The sequence below is a fragment of the Sapajus apella genome, unplaced genomic scaffold, assembly GCF_009761245.1.
Source record: "Sapajus apella isolate SASKATOON/1434 unplaced genomic scaffold, GSC_monkey_1.0 scaffold96, whole genome shotgun sequence".
In the NCBI taxonomy this organism is placed as follows: domain Eukaryota; kingdom Metazoa; phylum Chordata; class Mammalia; order Primates; family Cebidae; genus Sapajus; species Sapajus apella.
The window spans coordinates 2862782-2885436 of NW_022437036.1; the positions used below are offsets into that span (position 1 = coordinate 2862782).

The 22655-nt window shown below is 54.4% G+C and overlaps 1 protein-coding gene across 1 annotated transcript in view; it reads right to left on the reverse strand.

Moving 5' to 3' along the window:
• Window positions 1-19378, reverse strand: part of CDH4 (cadherin 4) — a 646426-nt gene extending 627048 nt beyond the window's left edge. Inside the window, exons 1-2 of the mRNA XM_032257128.1 lie at window positions 19237-19378; window positions 16828-16939 (exon numbers count right to left, since the gene is read on the reverse strand). Coding sequence (XP_032113019.1) covers window positions 16828-16939; window positions 19237-19293 — 169 coding nt within the window. The 5' untranslated portion in view covers window positions 19294-19378. The remainder of the gene's footprint in view (window positions 1-16827; window positions 16940-19236) is intronic.
• Window positions 19379-22655: the final 3277 nt, after the last annotated feature.

Here is a 22655-nt window from a genome sequence, read left to right on the forward strand (position 1 = left end):
CAGCAAAGCCAGTGAGAATCACAGGACGTCATCCCAAGAAGGACACAGGGGTGCCAGGCACAGTCCTGCCAATTTTCCTGGTGGGGACAGAAAGACAGCAGGGACGTAGCAGGGTGTTTATCCACTGCTCAGGTGTGGCCTCCTAATCCTCTCTTCTCACAACCCCAGGTAAACACCAAGATTAGCACCTTGATCGAAAACACGCACCACAGAGCAAGCTGCTTACACTGAGTCTAACCAAGTGCCGCTAATCTCAAAGCCCAAGAGCTCTGGAAAGCAAAGGCAGAAGCACGACACTGGAAAACCCCTGGAAGCACGTTTAGTTTGAAAGCACAAATGTGCACTTCTGGTCTTAAGTTCTAGCTTAAGAGTTCAAACAGAAATGAGACTTTAATTTATACTCAGGAAAATAAAAATAGATTAATAAAATCCAAGTCAAGCTGCTAGAGAGGTTTTTCCGTGCCAAAAGACAGGCACTGTGAGTTTTTCTAAACAGGTTATCATTTAAACATTGTAAGGCACTAGACTTATTTTTTAAATAGAAAAACTACAATTATCTCTGCACGTCCTGTATCACCACTCTGCAGCGCTCCTGCATAACGACCCCACTGTCAGTGATACCGGCGGGATGAGAGTGTCGCTGGCGTGCCAGGCGGCTGGCCTTATCGAAATCCAGCCACGTTCATCCTTTTCCTTACATCAAAAATCAAATAACTTCCTGGAGAGAAGCCACAGTCTCACCAAGCGCAGTTCCACTGGGAGAAGGCAGGTTGAGATGAACAGTGTAATATGTTAGGAGATCAACAGATAAGTGTTTGCCTCACCGCCAGAGAGGCTCAGCATCCAGGAGCCTTCAGGAAAGCAGTCAAGTGTCCTGAACTGCACACAGGACTCCCCCAAAGTGCACATGATACTCCTCCAAAGAGCACACAGTACTCCCCCAAACTATACACAATACTCCCTCAAATTGCACATGATACTCCCCCAAAATGCACATGGTACTCCCCCCAAAAAGTGAACACAGTACTCCCCCAAACTGCACATGATTCTCCCCCAAAATGCACATGGTAACCCCCAAATTGTGCATGGTACTCCCCTGGGCATTTGCCACCTCTGAGGGTGACCAGGAGCTTCTGTGACAAACAATACACTCATTGATGGTGCCGTTTTCGACCCATACGGCATTGAAGTAAGAAGGAAGTAACATTATTTCAAAGCTGATACGGGAGAAATGCAGTAGGGCAGCTCCTAGATAACTGCATGGAAGGGAAGTCTTCCTGATAAAACAAGCACCTTTCAAAATGAGGAAATAATGTGATTTTCTGCCTGGCAGAGAGGAGCAGGTAGAAGGGGGAGGCTGCAGCCTCCCCATCTCAGGAGCAGCCCCTCTGTTCCACTGGGGCAGGAGGAAGTCATTAATTAGTGCCTCCTTGAAGCCACAGCCTTAGAAAGCCACTGGGGTCTTTTACGTGCATGTCAGAGTGATATTCTTCCAGAATCCTCCTTTTAGAACCCGACAATGGGGCACGTCTCTGTCAATCCTGAGCGCCAGCAGGCTGCAGCTTCAGGGCTGCCAAGAGGAGGAGGCCTGGCACGAAAACCTCTTCTTGGGGCTTCTTTTGTAAAGGGAGGAAAGCCATTAATGACACAATTTTAAGTGAAAGAAGGAAGCCACCAAGTACAAGAGCAGCGCCTTGCTTCCCCGTCCCCTGCTCTCTCTGGCCGTCCTCCGTGCACATGGCTCCCTGCCCGCCCGACCCCCAATCAGAGAGCTGCCTTGTTTAAACACAGCACGTGCAAACCCACATGGGTCAGCCCCGAGTCCCAGGCTGCCCCCGAAAACAGAATCTTGGCATGTTGAGGGGAGAGCTCAGCGACACTTCGCTTTCATCTTTCCATGGCAAAAAGGCAAAACCAAGACTGTGGCATTGTGACAGAACCATCTCGAGGGGGGCGCCTTTTCTCGCTTCCCCAGGGTAAGGTACAACCTCCAGGTTGGTGGGGTGGAAAAATCAAATGCTGACATTCAGTTCACGTGGCTTCACGCACCACTGCAAAAAGAGTATGGGGGACAGCGTGGGAGATGTTGGGGATGTGAGCACAGACCTGAGAACCCCCAGGCTGGGGCCTCCCATTGTAGGATGCAAAGCCACGACCCATGGCTCCGTGCCAGCCCACAGGGCAATTTAATCCTCTGCTCACAACAAAATTACAAAGGCAGCCCGCTGGACTCCCTGTTGTGCTGACTCAGCAAGGCTGGATGCTGAGGGCCGTCTTCCATCACTTAGGAAGAAGGAGCGCCATTGTCAACGGTCTGGATTTAATACAGCGAAGGATGCCAGCCCCAAAGGGCACTGGGAAATTAACTCACGATGAGCAGTCATGTCTGAAGCCAGGCTCTCCACGTCTGCTGCCATCACAGGGCCTTTGCTCTGTGCCCTCAAACCTGCATCCCAAGTGAAGCAGTTGAGATGGGGCCAGGGGGTAGAGACGCCGGTACGTACGAAGAAGTCCTCATTCTCCCAGCCCCCAGTCCACCCCTTTAAAAACCCCAGAGAGTTCCATAATCTTATGCGCTGAAATTCCAACCTAAAAAGTGAGGGCAGCCCCGTTCTAATTTCAGGGGCTCTGCCAAAAGTCTGTCACTGCCATCATATTTAGAAATAGGAGATTTTTAGAGAATATGGTGCTTACAGTGTTTAACATTGCCCCGGAGAGTCCAAGTTTGTCAGGGCAGCTAGACCGACTGCAATAAAGATGTGCCTCCAAGTTTCCCGGACTATGAATCTAGAGGATGTGAAACGTTTAAACCAGAAACACCCCAGAGGAAGACACTCTCCCCACTCTGGAGCTGCCTCGATGTCCCTGCAAAGGTGCCATCACTCAACCACGAAGAAGAGACACCGGCAGCTCATGCTGCCCCCACCCCACTGCCATTTCCAAAGGATAGAAGACTTCAAACTGGATCTCAAAGGCCCCTGTCATTTTGGCAGCATGACATTTTATGTCTTATAAGCTATTTTTATTAGCCAAGATTGAAGAAAATTGACGTTTACCAGCCATTAACCTTTCAAGCATGTAACTCTATTTTTTTGCTCCACATGGGAGAGTATCTTACACTTCTGCGCGGATCAATCCCGAAGTGTCCAGCACCTTTAAGGAAAAAGTCATTGCGAATCCTCTCTCTTCTCAAGAAAACGTAAGTTCTGTAATTTTACGGACTCTTGATCACAATTTTATAGCTTTCAGCCCGGCACTGGTATCCATTTTTATCTTAAAATATAAGAACTGGATAAAACAAGTTATATCATCCCTTTTCTGTATCTGAGGGAAGATGGAAAAGAATGAGATACCCTGAGAAGAAGCTGAGGCTGCAGCAGGCCTGTCCTCAGAACAGCCTGCTTCCGACCCCATCAGTTCATCACTGCCCAAGCATTAAATAGGATACGACGTAATCCAATCACACCAATACCCGACTAATAAATAACGATGGTCGGTAACCTGCGTTCATTACCATCTCTCCCCCTTCAGCCCATGGAGCTTTAAATAAGCCATTCTCCATAACTCATTTATTTAATTTTTAAAACATGCCTTTTGCTGAAAGATCTCTGGCCACGTGTAAGAAATGGAAAGGCCATAAGGGAGAGTCTCTAAACAAAATCATAAGCCCTGACGAATCAAGCCACCTTCTAATGGAAAAATGGCTGCCACCACTGTCGGCTGGCTCTCTCCACGTGCAGGGGCCGGGGTCTGGAGGAGGCTGGCCTGGGGAGCTCGAGGTCCTTGTCATTAGCCGAGGGCTGGTGGAAATGAGCAGCACGGGCTCTGGACGTCTGGTCCTGCGCTGGGAACATGTAGTGCTGTCTGAGAGTCCCCACCAGAAGCCCCTGGAGCCTGGGGTTGGGAGAACAACTCCCCTTTCCCAAGTATCAGTGGCCAGGCAGGTCATTCCACAGGGACCAGAGGACAGGAGGAGGGCAGGGGTCAGCTGTGGCAGGGCTGGGGTCCACTTGGCGGAGCTCACTTGGCCTGATGTGTTTACATGAATAAATAACCATGTTGACTAAGAGCAGGCGGGCAAGCCTTGGTGTTTCCAAAGCCTGCTGCCTCGATACACAGGATACATCCCACCCTGCTGGGACTTCAAGGCCCTCATGAGGTAGACCTGCCATCTCCCTCCAATGGAGGTGGCAAAGGTCACACAGGTCACAAAACGGTCCAGTGTCACAGAGCTGACGGCTGAGGACTAGAAATGTGGACTCTCCAGGCAACTGGGTGTCCCAGGTCTCCATGGGTGGCTGGTTCCGAGGTGATGCACGGGGCAGGGGTGGAGGGTGGGGCTCTAAAGTCTGCCCCCCATCAGTCTTGGCTCCTCCAGGGCCACTAGGGGAGTGGCAGTGCCAGCTGTCCCATGTCAGCACCCCAGCTCTGTGAAAGGAGGGTCAATAGCATGCCTCCTGCCGAGGGTGGCCATGCAGATAAACCCAGCTGGCACGGTGCCCCGGCACGGGGAGGGCTCCACCAGCGGACGGTGCCCTGGCACGGGGAGGGCTCCACCAGCAGACTAGAGCAAGAGACAGTACTGCCATTCGCCCCTCCAGTGGGGCCAAGCGCCGGGACCACCACAGGGCTTCCCATGGGATTCTGAAGCTGACCCAAGGGGTCTGCATGACGCAGATCATCACACTTACAGGATTCAGGAGTCAAACGCCAGTGGCTGTCCCACCCCAACGGATCATCCAGAGCTCGGTAATATCCCACTCTCTTAGTCCACTGGTGCTGCTAGAGGCTGAGGAGTGACACAGAAAAGAGGTTTATTGGCTCATGGTTCTGCAGGCTGTACAGGAAGCATGGCACTGCCATCTGCTTCCGGGGGAGCCTCAGGAAGCTTCCACTCATGGCGGAAGGCAAAGGGGAGGCCACATGTTGAGACTGCATGGCGAGAACAGAAGCAAAAGAAATGAGACGGAAGTGCCAGGCTCCTTCTGTAAGGAGCCCTCCCAGGAACCAAGAGAGGGAGAACTCACTCATGACTGCAAGGACAGCACCAAACCATTCATGAACGCTCCACCAGGGCTCAGCTCCAGCAGCTGGGTTCACATTTCAACCAGAGACTTGGAAGGGACAGATACCCAAACCAGAGCACCTGCTGAAGTTAACAAGAAGACAGGAGGAGAGGTATCTCCCTCCCTCAGGTTCTCACTGCTGCAAGCCAACTCTAGCATCAGGAAAAAGCAATTCAGCCACTGACCTGCTGGACGGGGCCTCCCCCGCGCAGGCCCCGCTGGCTCCCACTGCCTGGCTTTGCCTCCTGGCTCTGGCTGAGCTGCTCTGAGACATTAGCAGGGCAGGTCAAGCGCATCAGAGGCACCTTTCCTCTCCTTGGCCTACAGCCCCTCCCCAGGATCCACGCTAGAGAGGTGGACAGACTCCAGATGCTCTGGCATCCAGCCACAGGCCACCCCTGGGCTGGCCAGGCCCTCTCCCATCCCGGACACTGGCACTCCAGCTGCCCATCTCAACCCAGAGAGACGGGAGGGCAGGCTGCGTGACGCGCAGCCACACGTGTTGGAAGAAGACCCTTGGGGGCACAAAGGGCATCCCCCTGTCGACCGCAGGCCCAGGCCTACTGCCTGCAACAAGCCCGCTGCCACACAGGCTGCAAGTGATGTGGATACAGCCCCGGAGCCAGGCTCAGCGGCCGCGTCCCAAGCTGTGTGCTAACCCTCAGCCAGGCTGCAAATGCACAGCTGCCGGAAACACAGTACAGGAGGCTCCTGCAGACAGAAATAACGTTTCTGCATTTCCACAGTAAAGCGGCTTTGGGGAGAGAAGAGGTATGCCTGTAAACGCTGGAGAGTGCCCAGCTCCCCCCACATCCCTCCACCTCTCATCGGCAGAGGGAGCGTGCCTCCCCTCTCTGTCTCTGCTGAAGGATCCATTCCCAAATGCAGACTTTTAGATTAACAAAATATTTACAATGTATCTATGTGATATTATCTGAGCTATAATCCTTGTTAAGATTCCATTTGATGGAGGAAGATAATGGGCAGAGAACAAATGTTCCAAATACATTTTAATTCCAGTGACATGGTTCTATGTCACGCTTTACAACGTAAAACACTCCATTACTACACGAAAGTACCTCATTTGCCTTTCTGGTGGGATTGAAACACACAGCATGTTTCAAGTTGCCCACCTGAGCTGCACTTTCAGATGCTGGTTACATTCGCAGACACCTTCCCAGATAACATGGCTTCTCTCAAGGGATGCCGCCCCTTGGGAATGGGAAGCGAAACATCCTCTAAGCCTGAAGCTCTGATGCTTTCCCAAAGATGGATTTCCTGGGAGATGGATGGAAAAGGCAGAGTCCCGGGTCACATCCCCAACATTCCCAGTTCCTTGTGGTCACTGCCCGGCACCCTTCAGCAGGTCTGGAACAGGACCCAGGAGGCTGGTAAGTTTCGCAAGCGCCCCCCAGTTCAGTGGGTGGATTCATGCCCTGTGACTGCTGTAATAAGTGATGATAAACTTGGGGGCTTCAGGTAACAGAAATGTATTATTTTGCAGTTCTGGAGGCCAGAAGTTCAGAATCCCAGTGTCACTAGGGCTGCCGGAGTCTAGGGGAGTATGCTTCCTTGACTCCCACACCTCCAGGGGCTCCAGCAATCCCAAGACCTGTGGTCGCGCTGCTCCAGTCTCTGCCTGCAACTTCACAGGGCCCCCCTCCAGGTCTGTCTTCTCTGTCTCTTGTGAAGACAGGTGTCCTTGGATTTAGTGCCCACCCAGGTAGTCCAGGATGACCTCATCTGGAGCTTCTGAAGTTGATTACATCTGCAAGGACCCCTTCTGCAAATAATGTTACATTCAGAGGCTCTGCATGGATGGATCCATTGAGAGCCAGTGTCCAGCTCCCTCCAGCAGGTCTGGGTCAGGACCAGGAGGCTGCTGAGTTTTGCAAGCGCCCCCAGGGAGGCAGCTCCTGGACCACAGTTGGACATCTTAACCCCCTGCTTTGCATACGGAAACTGAGGCCCAGAGAAGGCAGGGTCCTCACTCAATTCATCCCTCTCGGAACTCCCAGCCAGCAGCTCTCTGCACCCTACTGGGGGCCGCAGCCTGTTTCTCCTTGGATCTTTCTGGAAGTAGAAGCCCAGGACTTCATACCCAGCAAACTTGACACCAAGTTTCCTTCCTGCTTTTCCAGGCAGATCGACAGAGACAGCATCTCAACTCACATTTGGGTACCAGAACAAATGTGAAGCAAAAATTCCAACATTTCTCTATGGCAGACACAGAAACCCACGGGCACACTCCCGAAAGAGACCTGGAGGGCAAGCCTTTCTCCGCTGCCTTCTCCAGAGACAAAGGGAGCAAGGTCCTCCTTCAGGGAGAGACCCAGTGTCCAATATCCACACCCTGGGGCTGGAAATTCATTAAATCCTATTCCAAATGGAAAGTGCACCCATTCCTGGAGCAAGCGCACCTCTCAACACCTGCGGCCACACCGGGGATGTTTCCTGGACCAGGAAGCACCCAAACCCTCAAAGATCACCTTCCTATTAGCAGGGCACAGGCGGCACTCTGGGGCCCTGAGGGTATTTGTCTGCCGTGGAAGGCTTACCTTAATCCTCCCTAAATCCCCGCATACTGTCAGCAAGAAAGCACAGTGAATCCAAATGAGGAAAAGTTGGAAGGGCCCAGATCGGAAGCTGCTGTGGACTTCCCAGGCCGTTCATCCTGCAGAAGCCCAAAGGAGCAAGTCCCCACCTCAGCACCTACAAGCGGCACTGCCCCTCTGAGTCCTAATTACGGCTGCTGGAGAAGGCACGTGGCAGGAGCTCCTGGAGCCGGGCAGGGCGGGCGGGAACCTGTGGGCCGGGGTCTTTCAGACAGACCTCAATCACTCCATGGCCGGGTTTCCTCAATGGTGAAGTGGAGGTGCCAGCACGAACCACTGAGGTCTGTGCGGGACTGAATGAAGGTCACTGCACAGTGAGGACCCATGGCCAGTCCTCGGTGTGTGGAAGTCAAAGGGAAACGACCACACACACCTCCGCTAGGCTTTGTCGTCGGACACGCACACGGCGAGCAGAATCACAGCTCCCCAGAGAGGTCCCCGTTTTAATTCCGGAGCCTGTGAGCCTGGGATCTTACGTGGCAGTGGGGACTTGGCAGAGGGGACTGAATTGAGAATCTTGCGATGGGAGAGCATCCTGGGTTACTCAGGTAGGCCCAGGGCAATGGCAAGGGTTCTTACAAGAGGAAGCGAAGGAAGTAGGGAGAGGTAGAGGAAGATGGGGCCAGGGCTCTGAAGACGGAGGAAGCGGCCAGGAGCCAAGGAGTGCAGGCGCCCCGAGGAGCTGGGAAGCACAAGGAGGCGGATTCTCCCCTGAAACCTCAGAAGGAACCCGCCCTGCAGACACCTTGGTCCCTGCACAGGGGCTGGAGCTGTGCTTCTGATCTCCAGAACCACAGGATTGTAACTTTGTGTGGTTTAAGCTGCTATATTTGGGGGATTTGTACTGCAATAAGGAAATAGCACAATTTGTAATCTAAGTAAATTCCTCCTGGAAAAGGCAGTGTGGGAGCTGAAAACATACAGACAAAGTCCCCTGCACATACCGCGTGACCTGGGGCGTGCTTTCTAACTACCTTAAGCCACAGATCCCAGAAAGCGTTAAATGAGAAGGCATGTTAGTATATGGTAAGTCCTCCCCCAGACACCAGCTCCTCCCCTCCTTCCTGGCCCCTGCTGTGGAGGTTGCAAGGAAAACGGCCTCGAGGAGCACACACTGGGTCAAAGATAATTAAGTAGGATTCTTCGGTTTGTTTTGTTCTCTTTTGTTTAAAAACCAAAAGCAGACGCCAGCCAGAGACAATACCGGAGGCCACCAGGAGAGGGCAGCCCAGAGCCCGGGCAAAAAGGCACCAAAATTCTAAGCCTTTTGACAAAAAAAAAAAAAAAAAAAGGATTTTACCGGCCCAGCCTGCAAGGCACCACAGTCCCACTCTGGGGATTGAAGGAGCAGCAAATGCCATGAGGTCTTATAAGAACACACTCTGGAGAACTTTATCGCCCTTGACGGAAAGAAGCTTCATTCGGCTTATGGTATTTTTTATAGTGGAATTCACTTGGAGGAAAAATTGCTTCTTCAAAAAGTCAGAATAATAGGCTCCCTTTTTGAAAAGATGAATGCTTGTGTGCTCTCACTCTCTCTCTCAGTTCATGATTAGTCCTGGCATCTACTTAACCCAGCTTTCAAAGAAAAAGAAAGGAAGGATGAGAGGGAGGGAGGGAGAGCAAGGGAGAGAGGGTGAAAGAAGGAAAGAAGAGAAGAAGGAATGAAAGAAGGAAGGAGGGAGGGAGGGAGGGAGGGAAAAGCCCTTTCCTAATTTTAATCCACCTCTACTTGCAACATAAGAGGAGTCACAGAATTTCCACATTTTGACATTACTACCATGCAGCAAACAATACAGATATGTATACACCAAACACACTTCCTTTGAACTTGATTATGAATTTGATTTTGATTTAACTCCGCAGGGTAGAATTAGAGAAATCACTATTTCCAAAACAAAGAAGCCAATTATCTTGGCAGCTTAAACCAACCCAGCTGCCACGCAGTCCCAGAGTGGAAGTGACCCTGTGCCCGGGAAGGTCACCGCTGGAGGTGCAGGTGCGAAAAGGCTTCACCACAAGGGGGTCTGGCAGAACAGGGAAACCCACGGGAACCTCGGAAAGCACCACATCTTCAGGCTGTTTCCAGTTACCCCAAGCACCTTGCTCTCTCTAAGCTTAGGATACAATCTCTGCAGACCCAGGACCCCGGCATGGGCAGAAAGGTCCCAGCAGCCTCAGCACCAGCTCTCACATCAGCTCAGGAAATGGTGCCAGGGAGCCCAGCCCCGGCTGGCTGGCTCACAGTCACGGCACTTTCTCTTAATCTGTAATCGGCCTCACGAAGGCTCCCGGTGCCCCGTGTCACAACGTGAGTGCTGACAGCGATGGATCCATGCATGAACCCAGCTCGCGTGGAATGTGCTTGGGGCTTCCAGGCCTAGCCAGAACCTTCTCTCAGCCCCCTCTCTGCATGGCTCCCCAGCGCTGGCAGAGTCCGAAATCAGAGTGAGAGCATTGCTCTGGGACTGCTTGCTGCATGCTCAGAATTAGAAAACTCTCGCTGGCATGGCAGAAGCAAGGCTCCTCTAATCCCAGGGCTGGGTTTGCAAACCCCTGGTGTCCACAGAGTTTGGGCCCTTTTCAGTTGAGTCTTGTACACGAGCAACCACAACCAAGCACTTCCCGACACACTGGGGGCCTCTGTTTACTGCACGCATCTGTGTGCCTGGTCACTGCTGGTTTTATGGATGTGGCCCTGAACATCTGGGTCCGATCCTGTCTGCGCGTGACGGTGGTGCTCTAAAACCATCTCCTTTGACATTAATCTGGAGATAGGAATGAGACAAATGCCTCAGACTGAACAAAGAGGGAAAACAGAGCAAATCTCAGCCCTTAGGCTGATCGCCAGAACTCACCTGTCATCAGATACTGATCCATAAAATGGGAACAATGTTACCTCCCAGGAAGAGCTTTTGTGAAGGTGAAATGAGATACCATATGCCAAGGACTGGACAGAACGCAATGTTATTGTGACATTATAATTCTGCAAAGCCTCATGCTCCCTCCTCTTAAGGCTCAATTAAAACACACATTTCTCAAATGCAGAACCTTAATCTTTAAGCCACAGCGTCAGTGAGTTCACACATCCTCATTTCTGTAGCTGGTACGTGCACTGCCTTCTACAACGAAGGGGGTTTTGATTAGCGGCAGCGAGCACAGAGAAGCAGCAGTTAGGAAGCTTCCAGGGTGGGAATCCTGATCCGCTGACTTAGGAATCAAGTGATCTGGGGCAGGTGTGGCCACCTCCTTGCGCCTGGATTCCTCCTGGGTAGCGGCAGGGCCACTGACCACAGCTACCCCTTGAGATGAAAGGCAGAGCCGGGGAAGCAGCTGCACACGGGCGCACGCAGCTGCGCAGCCCCCAGGGCGGCAGCGTTCTGCCTCGCTCCGTTTCTAACCATGGCTCCCAGACCCTCTCTCAGCGTGAGCTCTGGCCTGCAGACGAAGCTCCATGCAACACCTTCTGGGCTTTTATTTCGGGCTGGTCCTGCCTTTTATCTGCTGGCAACCACTTTCCAAGGACAGGATATATACTTCCCTTTCTGAACCTCTTAACCCTGTGACCAGGCAAAACTGGGACAGGGAATTGCTGCTGGAAACCTCAAACAATAACAGCCTCTGAAAAGGCAAGGGACACCCCCAGAGGTGGCCAAAGAGGCTCCCACAGTCTCCATCAAGGGCTCCGTGTGCCCATTTTTGGGGGATCCCTGAAGTGACCACCCACAGAAGCAGAAGAGGTTTGGGTGCTCAGAAACAGTCCTCTGACTTCAACAGCAAGAAGGTCCCGGCTTCCAGCTCACCCAAGCCACCAGCGAGGTCTGAGTCCCACTCAGCCTTCACACAGCTCTGCTTCTCCAGAGACCAAGGTTTCCTAGAGCCACTCAATATTGTGACCAGAGTCAGAACCCCAACACATAACCCCTGGCTTCCTGGAAGAGGATCACTACGAGATCCGGTAAAGAGTCCAGATTCTCTGGTGGGGGTTCAGGTAGATAGTCCTGGCTTAATATGTCTAAGGGCTCTTTCATCTCCTGGCCATAAGGCAACCTGGAGCAGTGACTGTTCATTTATTTAATGAACAGTCCCCGAGTCTTCATGACATGCTCTTTGCAATCCAGTGTGTGAGATGCAGACACCAATTCACAGAGGAGCAGAGGAGAGGCCTTTAAAGCAAGAGCAAGTGGCCGAGGTCCAAGGAACACTGCAGGGTAGGGGGAGCCTGAAAACCCAGGCTCGGGACAGAGGGTGACTTTGCTACTGTGCATGGCTTTCCCTAAGTCAGGGGATGCACTTGGCTGCACGTGACAACAAAACCAAGTGTGGTGTTTTGATCTTATTTTTCTCACCACTCAGGAGACAATGAGTCCAGCCTCTGCCATTGTTCAAGGATGCCTTCTGGGAGCCAATTTGTGTTCCACCATCCTCATAGTCACAAAGTGGCTGCTTTACCTCAGCCATCACATCTGAGTTCCACGTATGAGGAAGAAGTAAGAGCAAAGGGCAGAAGGCATGGCCAGCTCAGTTTGTTCCTTGTTACCAAGAACAAAACCAGCTTTCCCTGAAGCCTAACCTAATAGACTAACCTAATTAGATACCAGTGACCAGAAAGAAGCCACATTGCCACTTTGGTGTCAATGAGTCTAGAGGTGTATTAAAGAGGGCACATCGTCAGTCAGTGGATGGGCATAGACGAGGTTTGTTGGTGAGGAAGAGAGTGAGTGAATGAATACTGGACAGGCAACTTGCAGCGTCCAATAATTCTAGGCACACGTGGTTGACTTATCGTTAGTGTCACTTATGTGAACATTCATACCAGCTTCCTGTCTGCTGTGAGTTAACCAAAGCAACTCGGAAACAAAAACAGTGTCAGTGTTTTCTGGCTCATTCATTACTTCATTTGACTAACACTGACTGCACAGTCCCAGGCGTCAGGCCAGCGCTGGATGTCGGGTGTGCAGGGAGACGGGCGTACTTTCTCGCCTGTGTATCCAGCATGCCTCCGCCCTGGAAGAATTACCCGTCTGTGCAGAGGTGGTTCAAGCCAAACTGCACGGGCAAACAGCCCGTCTTCAACCTACCTGTAAAGACAAGATGACAGTACTCGTGGCCATGCCGTGTGGCACAGTGGCAGGTTCTTAGATACGGATTCCAGACACCTGCACTGGTGCTCTTGTCAACGATGCCTCCGTCTGCATGCCTCTGCAGGCCAATGAGGCAGCCACTCATTCAGCAATTCATTGCCTGCTACTCTGCTTCAGGTACAGTGCTGGGCGCTGGGGAAGGTCTACTCGGCATCCGTCCCTCCTCCTTCCTTCCCAAAACAAAGCCCCAGTTCTGTTCTGAGATGAGCAATTTGGACACCTACCACATGATGGATTATAATGGACCTAAGACAGACATGACAATGCAATTCGCTGCATTCCCAGTGTCCCCCCCACCACCCAGTTCAGCTAGGAGTTGCCTGTGACCTACTCAGTGAGAACTTCTACAGCGATGCTGAGGAAGTGTTTGTCTTCCTGGCACGAGGAAGAAATGCAGATGGTGCTACTATCTGCACCTTCTCCTGCTCTGAACCCAGAAGCAATGACGGGACCCACAGCAGCCAGTTTGCAGTGATGAAGCACTCAATGACACATGCGGATGGCAGGAAGGAAGACGACGATCAGGCAGGCACGTGACCACGTCCCTTGTCTGCGGCTCTGGCCTGTGACCACCTATGTCTGCACTCACAGTCACTTGAGAAACATTCGCCCCCATTTATTTAAGATTACATGAAATGGGCTTTATTCTGTTGGTGAAAACCATCCTGAAATGACATAAATAGAAAATGAGAATGACGGAGCTCTTGCCCTCAGAAGCCTGAGAGTTTAAGTGACAGAGATGGCTGGCCAGATAATGCAGGTTCTTCAGCAAGGAGGCCGAGCGAGGTCCGCGGGTCCACAGGACGGGCCTAAACTGACGGAGAAATGGGGACAGGGAGGGTTTTGCTGAGGATGTCTTGTTACGTTCAGCCATCAGAAACAAGGTCCTGCTTCTATGTGGCCCACAGTGAACCCACGTTAATCTGATGACGCCAGGCCCCGCCCCATCCCCAGGGAGCAGTGTTTGCACTCACCTGTCCCCGCTTCACTCCAGGACAAAGGGGAGGTATGACCCGGGAGTCCTCAGTTCCCACTATGCCACCCAGGACTCTCCCACCTGTACGAGTTTTCTGCTGTGAAACGGGCTTGGGCATGCCTAGACTCTGCCCACTGCGAGGGAGAGCAATGCCGGTCACTGTACCAGGCTTCAGCTTCCGGGCGGCCTGGCCATTAATTATTAACAACGCAGAGAAAAAGACACCAGCTTAGCCATCACCCCAGCCTAAACCACAGCTTAGAGAACACTGCATTTTAGCCTAAGGCAAAGGGCTTCGCCTTCCTATTTTAGATATCACCAGGCATCAGTGATCAGGGCCAGAAGCGAATTATCCTAAAAACAAAACTATAGCATAGGAGCATATGTGATTATATTCAAAGGCTCTCCAGAAAAAGCTCAGACAGGGAACATGGGAGCGGTGTCGAGGAAGGCTACGGACGAGCAGCGAACTCCCGCATTTCCGTGCTTCGCGGCCGCTTCTCAGAAGGTCCGTGATACAGAGTATCTGCTACCCTATTGGGGAAAACTATTTTAAGCCTAATTAGCATGAAATTTTTAGAATGCAAATGCTTTTCATTAGACATAAAACAAAATGCCACGACATTTCTTCCATCCATTTATCATAAACAAGTTAATTACTGTGTAACAAATCGCTCCTGCTGGAATCTGTATGTTTGGGGCTGCTGAGAGCTGACTCAGGCAGACAGAAGGAGCCACGGAACAGTCACAAACAGCTCATGGCCTGCTCGAAAGAACACGGCCACTCTGAAACTTCACTCGTCAAATTAAGGTTAAGTTCTCTCTGCTGGAATAACTCAATTATAAGTAGTCATTATCTATTTAACTCGATTCCTACCAGAATAACAGAAACGCCACCATGCTTCCCTGCTCCTCTTCACACAGGCCTCCTCGCCGTGTTCCCGTAGTTTCAAAGCACTCCGTGTACAGAGAGCGATGTCACTGTGCCCGGCTTCACGCACGTCAGCCTTGGCTCCTGCCTCCATACGTGCAAAGTTATTTGTAAGATACAAAACATCTCTTTCTTCCTGAGACTCTACACCTTCAGAAGAACCCGTGGAAGAAAACAGTAAGAATGGGACCCACCAGGCACAAGAGAAGCCATGGGACCACAGCCCCCCAGAGGAGGGGCGGAGAAGACCCTGCATGGCCAGGTGCTCGGGGGATTGTCCGCAATTTTTCCCCGAACCGCCCTGGCCTGGGCTGCACACGTAAGTCAGTGGCTGCTTGGAAAATGAGTCCACAAAGTATCCGAGCTGGTCCAGATTCACCCAGGGTCATGTGACTTCTGGTCCCCCAGGAGGCAAACACCACATGGGCACAGGAGCCAGGCTGATATCTGGCCAGTGATCTCGGCTTCCCCACCACACTGGCCAAGAGCAGAGCACCGTCTGGCCTGGACCCCCGAGAGTGGAGGTACCCGCGCAGTTCTCCGTGAAAGGGAAGAGGTGTTGGTTTGAAATCTCACGTTGTGTTGTAGAATGTATGAGCATTGGCCACTCTCTTCTGTGGTAAGCAGTAGTTATTTATAAAAAGAGAGGCATGTTTCTTAAGTGCCTGAGGAAAATGGATACTCCAAGGTCTTATCACATTGGCCACATAATCAGAGAGCTTAAGGATGCCGGTTTCAGCATGGCAGCACGTGGGCACAGCAGGCTGCAGTCAGCGCTCCGTGAGTTCTAAGGGACCGTACAATGGACTGAGAGTGAGGGATCCCCAGTACTTCTCTGGGGGTCCACTGGATTCTCAGTAAACCAAACAATCCTGAAAATGACCTCTCCGTTCTAACTTCTAACTCCTGCCCATTCTAACCCATTTAAAGTGGCACACACAACGCAATTAGCAGACTGGCTCTCGAAAGGTCTTTCCCACGTATGCCCTCTTAGCACATCCATTCTGCTCCCAGGCCAACTGCCTAGAGATTTTTAAATGTTTTGCTCATTAATGAGTCAATAATATCACAGTTTAGATAGCAAAGATAAGTCAGAAAACTTGGACTCGGAGCAAAATAAAAATCCTAATCCACATAAGCAGGAATCAACAAGGCACGTCAACAAGCTCTGTCTCGAAGGGCGAGAATCTGAAAAATCACTTTGCTATAAGCCTGAGTTCATGCACACGCGTGTACACACACACAGTAACTGCTGTCAGTTCCGGAGGGAAAAGTCAACATTCCCTGGGACACAAAACAAGTAGGATGGTTAACAACCCTGAATGCTAAAATTTAGCTTCCATACTTTATCCAAAGTTCTCTTCCTCTATGGATTTGAAATCAAAGGCTGCCACTTCTGGGGAACTGAGGCAGAGAGGAAAGGCTCATAGCCAAGGTGCTCATGGCACAGCTCTGCAACCTCCGCGAAGGAAGAACTGATTTATGTCCCCTTCTATGCAAATATGAAGTTTAATTAGTTTGTCTTGAAAGGGAAACAGATCAATCAGCAGGGTGATCGACTGTCATCTGAGTTTTGAAGCTGTCTCTGACTTTCCTGTCACAAATGTGGATATAATCCTGCAATTACGATAAAGCTAATTGGTAGTTCCCTCCTGCATGTGTGTTTTCCTGTTGTCAGTGGGGCAGTAATGAAAATGAATGCCACATTTGCGAGCAGACCGTCTGTGGGCTTATTTACCGCATTTCCAGCAACACCGTCTGCTTTCTCACGCATTTCAAAGCAGGGATAATTTCAGTACCCAGAACTTCATACATAAATACACTTGGTAAGAAAGTCTCTCTCTGAACATTATTTGGGTGATGTTACATCCGAATTGCAATTTGTTGCCCAGGAAATGATTCATTTCACTCAAAAATGACAGGGATTCTGAATCATTCACCTGTTATGCAAAACGCCTTTCAGGTCGACCTTTGCACCTCGTTGACTTCACAACCACCATTTCGCAGAGAGCACAAATACCAGGCAAGCCTGGCCTCTCCACCCCAAAGAAAAGCAGGACAGCGGTCCACTCCCACCCTCCACACCCCGCCCTACCTTGAAGTAGCTTCTCCCCTTCTACGATATTTTGGGAGATTAATGCCGTGTAATCATCTTCGGAGAACCCAGCCTTGCAGGTCTCTCTGGTTGTAAGGTCCTCATTCTGGGCCTGAGAACAGAAAGAAGAGAGGGTAAAACAAAAATCAGTTCACAGACATTTAGTGCAACCAACATGTACCCGGGGCCTGCTGTGAGAAGAGTCTCTGGCTAAGAGAGAACGGCTGGCAGGCCGAGGTCCACCCAGACGCGAAATCCCGACCGCTCCTCTGCTCTCTGGGGACTTCAGGGCGCATTCTGGAGGCTGTAGACCCAGAGCATCCTTCCCCAGCCCCACACACAGCAGGATGCGCTGTAGGCAATGAAGGACTGACTGATGGCGAAGCCTGGCCGGTCAGCGCCGTATGGGCAGAGAAGATGCCTGAAGAATGTCCAAAAGACCGAGGCAGAGGACTCCTGCCGCTGCTCCCGAAGCCACTAAGGGCAGCGAGGCGAAAGCGTGGGCGGCTCTGCTCAGACCATTAGCTCTTGGGGCCCACCGCTTCGTGCTCTTGGTAAGGCAGAGGCGGCGGCTTCCTGTCTCGTCTCCGGGTCACCGGAGGGAGGAGAAGGAGGACAGCAAGAAAGAAGATTCTCTAGGACCAGGCTCAGCGCAGGGCGAAGACGGCAGCTCTGCAGGAGGCTGCCGGGGCTGGGGTGGAGGAGGCGGTGGGGGCGCGCCAGCCTTCTAGTCTTCAGCTTGCGTTTCCACCCTCAGAGCCACCATCTCCAGCCCAAGCAGGGAGACAGCTCCTCTAACTGACGGCAGAGAGGGTCTCCTCCTGTCCTCCGGAGCTCGCTCGCCACTCACGCTCAGTGGGGAAGTCTAGAGCCAGTGGCACAAGGCCAGGGAAGGATGGGTGGGCGACAGGGCCCTCTCCCAAGCTTCTAGGAGGGGGCGTGACAGGCAGGAGGCGGTGGTGGAGGGAGAGGCAGCGTGCGGTGTGTGTGCCAGCGAGCGGGAAGCCAGCCCCGCTGCAGGAGCAGGAGCGGCAGGAGCAGGAGCACGGCGGTGCTGAGTTCCCCGGTTCCCCGGTGAGCGCAGGGAGCCCCGGGCGCAGCCCGTACTGGGCAGTGGCACCTCCTGCGCGCCGCCTCCTCCAGCCCCGCGCCCCTCTGTCGCCCGCCCGTGCTTCGGCTCCGGAGGCCGCCCCCAGCCCGAGCTCCAGGCTTCCTGACGCCAGCCCCGCGGAGGGCGCCCCTCTGCCCCAGGATCGAGGGAGGAGGGCGCGACACGGGGTCCTTCCTTAGGAAAAGCTCCAGACCGCGGCTTTCCTCCTCGGCCGCGAAGCTCCAAATCTCACCCGCAGCCCGGAGGGAGGCTCAACTCGTCCGGGAAAGTTTCGGGCCGCCCGGGGCTAGTGCCCAGCGCACCCCCCCGCGCCCCCGGCCTCGGAGCGGGCCTCCAGCCTACAGCACTTGTTTATTTCCGAGGTTACAACAGCGCGGCCCGGGAGGAGGCAGCGAGGCCGATCCGCCACGAGAGGGGGTTCCTGCAACTCCCGCGGCCCCTCCGCCTCCGCCTCCGCCTCTGCCCAGGGGCGCCCCGGAGCCTCCGCGCACTCTGCCCCCGCGGGCCCCGCACCTCGCCAGGCGCAAAGCAAAGCCGCGATCGGGGCAGCGGGGCTCCGCGGAGGAAGCCGGAGACCCGCTCGCCCTCCCGTCCCCTCCCCTGCCCTCTCCTCCCGGGGCGCCCTCCCGCGCCGCGCCTGCCTGGCGTCTGGCTTCCCGGCCCAAGCCCGGTCCCGCTCCCAGCCGCCGGGTCCCCGCCGGACACTCGGGCTCCAGCCCCGCCGAGGGCGCTCCGCGGTTCCCACCCGCCGCCCACCCGCAGCGCCGGTCCCGCCGGCACCCAAAGCCCTGAGCGGCGCTGCGCGGCGGACCCCAGGCCCCGGGCGGGCAGGAGAGGTCAGGCAGGCGTCTGCACTCCCGGATCCGCACGCCCGCAGCCACGGCCAGGGCTGGGCTCGGCAACTCCCGCGGCGAGCGGCTCCCGAGCGGTGGAGGGCGCGCCGGCTCCGCTAGAGGGAAGCCTGCCCCGCGCGGGCGAGCCGAGCTCCGGGCAGCGGCCGCGGGTTCGGGGCGGCAGAGGGACGCTCGGCGGGTCCAGTGTAGGCGAAGCTCCCTCCCCGGGCCCCCTGCCGAGCCCCGCTCCCTCCCGGCTCCTCCACTCCCCGCTGCCCTCCCGGCTCCCGGCTCCCGCCGACCACAGGCAGCTTCGCGGAGCGCGGGCGCCGAGCTGGATGCAGCGGGGAGCGCGGCGGGAGAGCCCGGGGAGTCCCGCCGGGTGTGTGCGCGCCCCGCCGGCTCTGGGGCGACCTCGCGCTGCCCGGGGCTTCCGCGCGGCCGGGGCAGGAGGCGGCAACTTACCCGGAGCGCGCCGGAGAGCGAGAGCAGCACGAGGAGCACGCCGGCGCCCGCGGTCATCTTCCCCGGCGCCCGCCCGGTGCCCGGCACCGGGAGCCCGCTCCCCGCCGCCGCCGCCGCCGCTCCGATTGCCGCCGCCGCCGCCGCCGCTCCCCCGCGCCCGCCCGGAGCCTCCAGCCCCGCTGCGCCCGCCGCGCTCGCCGCCCCGGCTCCGGGAGCCAGGCCAAGTCCGGCGGGCGGCGCGCTCCCTCGGGCCGGTATCCGCCGGCCTCGCAGCCGCCCGCGCCTCTGTTCCGCGCGCGCGGAGCTGCAGGTGAAGCCGCGGCCGCCCCGCCGAGGCCCCGCCCCGCCGCCCGGCCCCTGCGCTCGTTCGCTGGCTCTGCCGACGCGGGCCTTAAAGGCGCAGCGCCCGCGCCCGCGCCCCCCGCGCCCGCGCCCCCAGCGCCGCGCCAGCCGGCCCGCCCAGCCCATCCCAGGACCCCCTGGACGCCGGGAGCCCGGCTGCGGCAGAAGAGGCCAAGGGCGCTCGGTCTCCGGGGAAAAAAAGCAGGGGTGTGGAGACTGAAGACAGCGCTGGGGTTTCCTTTCCAAACCCGGGGCACCCCTTCTGGATGCGGCGCCCCCGCGGGGGTCTTAGTCCAATTTCTCGCCTGGGCCCTCCGTGGGAGTGGGCGCTTCCATCCTGTCCCTTCGTTTTTCAAGTGTCTCCCAACTCCCCTGACCCAGGCCTACCCCATGGCCTTGAACCCAAGTCAGGCAGCTCAGGGGTGAGGGTCGCCACCTGGAGCAGATGAGCAGAGGGACAGGCTGAGGTTCCAGCCTGCGGGGCTTTGCAGACCTTCCCACTCATAGCTCAGGAAAACTCAAGCTAGGGACGTGCCCTTAGGATTACGGACAGTGCTAATTCCTGTGTGTGCATCAAAGCACACTGCTGGGCCTCAGAGGCCGAGAAAGAAAGGAGAAGCTCCAAGGAAGGAAGAGATTCGCAGACAGGAGCTGTCCGGAGTGTCTGCGCCCGCAGGCGGCGGCTCCAGGTCCCTTTGCCCTGCGTGGGTGATTGCTGAACACAGGGTCACTTCTTTAAGGGCCGTCAGGTAAAATACATGTACAGCCTGGACAGTGAGTAAATGTTTCGGCTCGTTTCCTTTTGACTTGGAGATTTTTAAAAAACGTGGTTTTGTTTCCTCAGATACATCGAATTTTCTTTGTCTGGGTTTGCAGGGGCTCTATGTCCAGAATACATTCGTTCTGGTTTAAGAAATAGGTTGCAAAGGAGAGGGTGGAAGATTGAGTGGCACTGTTGAGCTCCAAGATCAGAGTCCACTTGGGCGAGTGAGTAGAGAAAGCTACAGACCAGCCGCTCCCCTCTCTCCCTCCCAGAACCCCCACCATTGGGGCAGGGTGGTCTCTTGCTTAGAGCTCCGCCTTACACTTAAGGAAACCAGATTTTAGATGACCTCAGGGGAGCAGGGTGAGCATTACATCCCAGAGCATTACAAGGCCAGACTGGGCTTTGCAACTGTTACTATGGAACTAGTCAGGAGACCTGAAATCTGCCCCAGCCTGGACTTGCCTCAGTTACGCGCTTGTCCCACTCCCCACCTGGCGGGAGAAGAAGAGGTTACCAGTTGGCATGGCTGGACATTTTGACTCACTCAGAGGTCACGCATAGCCAGTGAGTTTTCATGAACAGACCCATCCAAGATCCTCATGGACAGAGAATTCCATTCCTCCACCCTGGGCCAGTCCCTTTGGAAGATGCCGCCTCCGCATTCCTCCTTATTCAAGGAACTTCACCACTGCTCAAGTGACATCAGAAGCTGTCCAAGACTGCTTTAGACACCAAGACAGCTCTCTTGTCTTGTGTCCCTGGTCTATTTTCTTAAAATTTCCATCGCTGGGGCTACACCTTTGTCTGCAGGAGGCCTGAGCATTATGCGAGTTCTTTCTCTGGAGAGGCATCACAGATCCTAGCATTTGCTGGAATGTACTCTGTGAAACTTCAAGTGCTGATGAGGTGCCAATTTGAAAAAGAAAAGCGTGGAGGGAAGGGTTGGGGGCCGGGAGCGGGTGGTTCTGCACGGCAAACACTGGGTTAAGCACGTCTCCCTCTGCTACTGAATGTCTGAGTCTTGAGTCTACTGAAGTGCAGTGTGACTTCCAGAAAGGGCAGAGCCTGACAACAACCAGCCCTTACAAGGTGCTAGCTGCATGCCAGGTACAGGCGTGGGAGCTTTATGTAAAGTCGCTCTTGGAGTCCTCCTGACTCGACTACACAGTCAGGCAGAGGGAGGTGCAGAGGGCAGGCCTGGGGGACGCTGCAGTGCCAGCGTCCTCACCCAGAGCCGGGACCCTGGCGCACACAGCATGGCCCCAACTTACTTGTTCAAAGAAAGCTTCTTACACAGTCTGCAATGTCTTACGGGAGCTCGTGTTTTCAGAAACACATAGTTTCAGAAACACTGCAGTAACTGATGGGAGTCCAGTAGAGAGCATTGGTTTATCAGACTTACTGTGCATGCAGCAGTGAAGATTGCTGAGAGAGAAAGGAAAAATATGGCCTAAAATACAAAGCAGTGGCTCCGAAGAACGGTCTGCAGCCTGTCACTCCGAGTGAGGTCCCCAGACCAGCAGCATCAAGAACCCCCAGGAGCTCGTTTAAAATGCAGAAACTCAGGCCCCACTCCAGACCTGCTGCCTTGATTCTGAATGTTGAAGGGATTCCCTGCCACGCCCACCTCTGGTCCACAATCATCTGCATCAAAATCATAGAGAAACTCATGAAAAATGCAGATTCCTGGGCTCCACCTGAAACCCACAGACTTGGAGCTTTTGGGAGTGGGGCTGGAAGCGACCTTGTAACGGTCTTTTCAGTCTGTGCTCTTGCCACTAGCATTTGGGAATCATGGCCTGTCCCACAGACAGTGCTGGCAGCATCAGGAAAAGGCTCTCTCCTATGCCGCTCCCCCCTCCCCCTCCCCCACCCCTGGGATTTGCAGAACCTGGACCTCCTGGGGTGGAGCCTGGGACTCTGCCTGGGGAGGCTGGAGAGCCCCTGGCTGGGGGTTTGGGTGTTTGGCACGTTGGCCAGCAGTTCTCTGGCCTGCCATTGCCTCACCCAGGTAGGAGGACCACGGCTGGCCCGGAGGAGCTCTTCTCTCTGCACTTTGGATAAAGAACCCTGGAAAAATGTGTGCTTTCGTTTCTAAGAGAGATTAAGAGAATGCATTTGGGAGGGTAGTGTGTAAGTGACTGTTTGCGCTCAGCACCTGTAAACTGTTGACTGTAATTGGACTACAGATGTTTGCTAAGCTTGACAGACGTCCCCCTCTGTCTCCCACTTGCTGAGGCGGGTCTGGGAAGGGGTTTCATCTCTAAACCAAATGCTTGCATCAGGGCCACATTTCTCTGCTCTGATTGGA